The sequence below is a fragment of the Arachis ipaensis genome, chromosome B10, assembly GCF_000816755.2.
Source record: "Arachis ipaensis cultivar K30076 chromosome B10, Araip1.1, whole genome shotgun sequence".
NCBI lineage: Eukaryota > Viridiplantae > Streptophyta > Magnoliopsida > Fabales > Fabaceae > Arachis > Arachis ipaensis.
In genome coordinates this window covers 112,285,794-112,290,598 of record NC_029794.2, presented here as the reverse complement: position 1 = coordinate 112,290,598, position 4,805 = coordinate 112,285,794, and the positions used below count along the sequence as shown (strand labels likewise).

The 4,805-nt window shown below is 39.5% G+C and overlaps 1 protein-coding gene across 1 annotated transcript; it reads right to left on the bottom strand.

The window, feature by feature from the left end:
- LOC107620896 lies at positions 1,075 to 2,042 on the bottom strand. Its single transcript, XM_016322989.2, has 3 exons — positions 1,395 to 2,042; positions 1,239 to 1,313; positions 1,075 to 1,127 (listed from the first exon to the last, which is right to left on the bottom strand). Exons 1-3 carry the CDS (start codon positions 1,936 to 1,938, stop codon positions 1,075 to 1,077), a joined length of 672 nt encoding a protein of 223 aa, XP_016178475.1. The 5' UTR covers positions 1,939 to 2,042.

Below are 4,805 nucleotides of genomic sequence, written 5' to 3'. Positions count from 1 at the left end.
TAATTAAATCTGAAGCGTTTCAAACTGATAAGAGAATCATTTTTGTTGTGTTAAACTAGAGTTCAAAGGGTGCTCTGAATCTTATTCAAACGTCAAAATAAGGAGGTTCGTCAATCGAAATCCAATTCCTTTTAAAATCACGAAAACTCTTCCAATGGACACTCTTTATGTTTAATAGAGAAAAACATAAACCCGTTTTACCTCTTAAAACAGCCTCAAGGCAAAATTCTCTTTCGAATAACTTGTACCCAAAGACATACTATTCTTCTTAAAAAAATAAGGAGAAATCATGATTCTCTTTTCAATAATTCTTTCAAAGCGTAGCTTCATCGTTTTCATAATTGTTCTAAGTAAAGGTAATAAAAGAAGCCCTAAATTCACAATCCTCCAAGTAAATAGGAAAGACATTAAACTCAAAATTTCCCAAATAACATTTCAAATAAAGCCTCGATTTTTATAGAAATTCCGGCAGCATCTCCCCTAAAACTTGGACTTTGCCACCCGATTCGGGTCCCAACTAAACCGTTCCTCAATCCTTTTCAACAGTCAAGAACCCAAAAATCAATTCAAAATCACGCTAAATCCAACAGTCGCCTCAGTGGCATATCTCAAGGAAACCATTTCAAAATCAAATCAATATCCACCAATTTAACTCATTTCCAAAGCTTTAAAGAAACGGCTCAATAACAAATCATTTGTCCAAAACCAAGTCAATTAAAGTAAACCAGGCTGAATTCAAAAGTGCGTCTGACTTTTCACATTATCAAAATAATTGACTCAATTCAAATCAATGCTCAACGGATCAAACTCAGATTTCAAATCTTTAAAGAATCAACTTCAAAACATTATATTTCACAAGCTGCACAATAATTCAGCCAAACAAACATCCACAACCATTCGAGACAATCCAATGACACACAAGGCAGATACAATCACCAAATACCAATTGTCTCACATCAGTATCCATATGTAATAATTCCAATAATAAACCATAGTTTTCGGAAAGCGCCCCTACCTCAGAACGCAAAACCACAGTCCAAACGCGTCACAGGAACCTTCTCTCTTAACCCAAAATTACCGGCCGCTTGAATCACAGCTTTGTTCACTTTGCAGTAACCACATCAACTCTAATCGCAACACGTAACAAACGAGATTAACTCCCATAACAACGAATGTTACAGCACCTCAACGTTTAACAGGATAGCAACTAAAGGGATTACCGGAACGTAAACGCTTACCGCAAATAAGAAGTGACTGAACCATGAAGCGGCAGCCCTGGTAGTGATTCCGGTAGCGGCAACTTGCAGCAACTCCTAGCACACAGCCGCATCACAACTCTCATGGTAAAGATGAACTTTAATGGAGAAGGAAACTAAAGATGGGTTAAAGCTTACCAAACGACACCAGTTCCAGTGGCAATTTCCGGCAGCAGCAGCGGTGGCCCTTCTCGGCGACCGGAGGCACAGCAGCCATGGCTGACGACGATTCAAGCTCCATCAATGGCGGCTGGGACCACAGGATCCCAGGCAGCAGCGGCGGAAGAAGGTCCCCCTTCGCGCATCCCCCTCTCTCTGTGCGCGAGAATGTGAAGGTGGCCGCGCGGCTCCTCTGCAACGACGGCGGCCACTCCCTCGTTTGGCGCGGCGGCGACCAGGGACTGAGTGCGGCTCCCTCCTTCATGACCTCCTCTCTCTCGCCTGAGTTCTGACCAGCGACGGCGTCGTCTTCAACGGGCAGCAGCGGAGTTGGGAGAAGCAGCGGCGACAGCAACGCCGTCCTCCACCCCCGCGCGTGTGCTCTCGGTTCGTGGGTCACCAAGGATGGTGACGCGGCTCGAAGCCCCAGGGGCGGCAGCGACAAGGCGCGAGTTCGGCCCCTCTTCGACGCCTCTTCTCCGTGACGGTGGTAGCAGCAGAAATGGGTTCGACTGCGAGGCATGGTGGCACGGAGGCGAGGCAGCAGACGTGATCGACCGTGGCGGCAGCAACTCCTTCCCCTGGCCGGCGCGCTTCCTCCCTTCTTTTCCCCATTTCTGTTTTTCCCTTTCTACTTGCCTTGATTTCTGGTTTCACCGTGGATTTGGGTGATAGGAGGGAAAGGGATAGTGACGGCTAAGGGTTAGGGATTAGGGTTTCACTTTTGAAATTTAGGGTTAGGGGCAATTCGGTAATTTCATATAAGAGTAGGGGTAATATAGTAATTGAAACTCAAGTTAAATCCAACACTATTCGTACTTAGAAAATACTATTTGCTCATCAACTTTACAAATTATTTTCAATAAAATGTCCAAATCTAAAAATTAGAAATAATATAATTAATTTCTCTATTTTCTAAAATAACAGTATTAACATTTAAAATATTAATTATTTAATCCAAATCATATAGAAATCCTTATTATTTCACAACTACCAACTTTATAACTTGAATATAGAAAATAATCCAATAATTGTAAAATTGGATAATAATTACCTTAATTATCTTTAATAAAATAATTTCTGAAATTAAGGCTATAAATAACCATATGATTTGAGACTTGATCATAATAAGACTTTTCAAAGGTTCTGGGTCTTACACCTTGGATGACCATTTAGGATTATGCATCGTTAAAACTGTTGGGTTTTTTTCTCTCCTTTGTGAGGTCCAAGCCCAATATTTTGATAGTGTTTCTTTGCACCCATTGTGCCACAATCATAATCATATTTTTAGGGTCTTTTGAGAGAGAGAGAAAGAAGCCACCAAAGTGAGAGAGAGGAGGGAAAACAGAATTCCTATTTTTATGCAAAGTAGTAAATTTTAAATAGCAGTTTCTCATTCGTTCACCGTTAGATCGGCTTGAAATTTAAACTGCGTATTTTTCTCATCTTATTTTTCATTCTGATCGGTGAAGATGTTAATTTAAAGTCTACAGTGGGAGAAATTAGCTTTGCAAGAGAGAAAATAGGTTTCCCATTTTTAAACAGAACAGCAATCTTTGAACGGCAGTTTCTCATTTTTCACTGTTGGATCGACGTGAAAGTTGAACTGTAGATTTCTCACATCTTGTCCTTTATTCTGAACGGTGAAGATTTTAAATGGAGGTCTGCAGAGGGAGAAATAGGCTTCGGACAACAGCTCTATTTTTTGGTATTTTTCATCTTCTTGCTTCTCATTTGTGAGTTTTGGTGCTTTGATGTTTTGGCTGGTTATATGCACATTTTTGTGCTTTGTTTGAGACTCTCTTGTACCTCATTTAATTATAGTGGAGCTATTTAATTGGTCTGGACGACCCGTGATTTTTACCTCTCACATTGAGGGAGTTTTTCACGTTAAAATTTCGGTGTGTTCTTGTTATTGCCTTGCTATATTTGCTTATTATAGTTGCTGCCATATTGTGTTGTGAGTACTTCCATATTATTCTTGTGTTAGAGATTTGTGTTGTTTCTGCTGCTAGGCTCTTTCATACTGGCATCAGAGCTTGTTAGTATTTATTGGTATTTTTCTGGGCTTGTGATTCTGTGAACAATGGAAGCTAATACTAATACTAGTAGGATGATCATTCTTAATGGTCCTAATTATGATTTGTGGAAGTCAAAGATGGAAGATTTGCTTTATGTCAAAATTTTCATCAACCAGATTTGGGTACAGAGAAGCCTAATGATAAATCTGATGATGATTGGACTTTGTTGCATAGACAAGTCTGTGGATATATTAGGCAGTGGGTTGACGATAATGTGTTGAACCATATGATTGGAGAGACACATGCTCGGACCCTTTAGATTAAGCTTTGATGAGTTTGAAAAACTCTAAATTAATTTGATGATGATCAAACATTCTTAAAATACTTATTTACAAAATTATTGATTTGAATTTTAAATTCACATGTATTGATTAATAATTTTGTTGTGCAGATTTTATTTTAGGCCGAAAATGACAAGCCCAACATGAAGTGAATTTTTAGCCTTGTGCAAAAATATTTAAATATATTGGCTTAATTATTGTGATGATATTTGGGCCAGATTTTATTGTGCAAGCCCAAATCTGATTCTTTGTGAAAGACCAAACGGTTTGGTCTGAAATTGAAAAAAAGAGAAAGCAAAGGTTGCATGCTTAATTCAGTTACTTCACTCTCTCTTTAAATGGATTTCAAATTTATTCAACTTGCATTAATAGCATTGGAAACATGAGAGAGAAATTACAATTGATTTGATTGCCATCATTAACGACACACGCTACTAAGCAAAAGGGAAGTGTAAATTAATTTATTTTAATTTCTCTATTCAATTCTATAGAAAGCTTTCTCTCTCTTCTCTCTCTTCTCTCATCACTTTCGGTCATGTCACATAGAAGAAGAAGTTGCAAGCTATCAGAGTTTAGGCACTGTAGCAGTGAAGTTAGGCTCAAGCAAGAAGCCATTGTGATGATGGAATTAAGTAAAAGAAGATCCACAGTAGGGTGTGGCTGAGATCTTTGTCACTTATGGTAAGAAGTGGTGAGGAAGTCTCAAGCTCTCCATACCCGAAAATGAAAGAAGATCCAGCTCGGTTAGAGAAGAAGATCCCTTGAAGGCATGGCTCGTCTCTACTTTTGATCAACCACCACAGGAGGTAGCTACTGTAGCTACGTAGTGGAGGATGAGGCAGAAGATAAGAGCAGGAGGAGCTGTCAAGCATCAAGGACTCATCAAGGGCTAGGAATCCTTCTTGGGGAGCAAGTCAAGATGGAAGACCCAGATTGATGGATCTTGGTGAGAAAGGATGACACTGAGGTAATTGCATTTTGGTTTTAGTATTCGGTTTCCTCTCTCCTCTCTTTGGCCGAACCAGTTT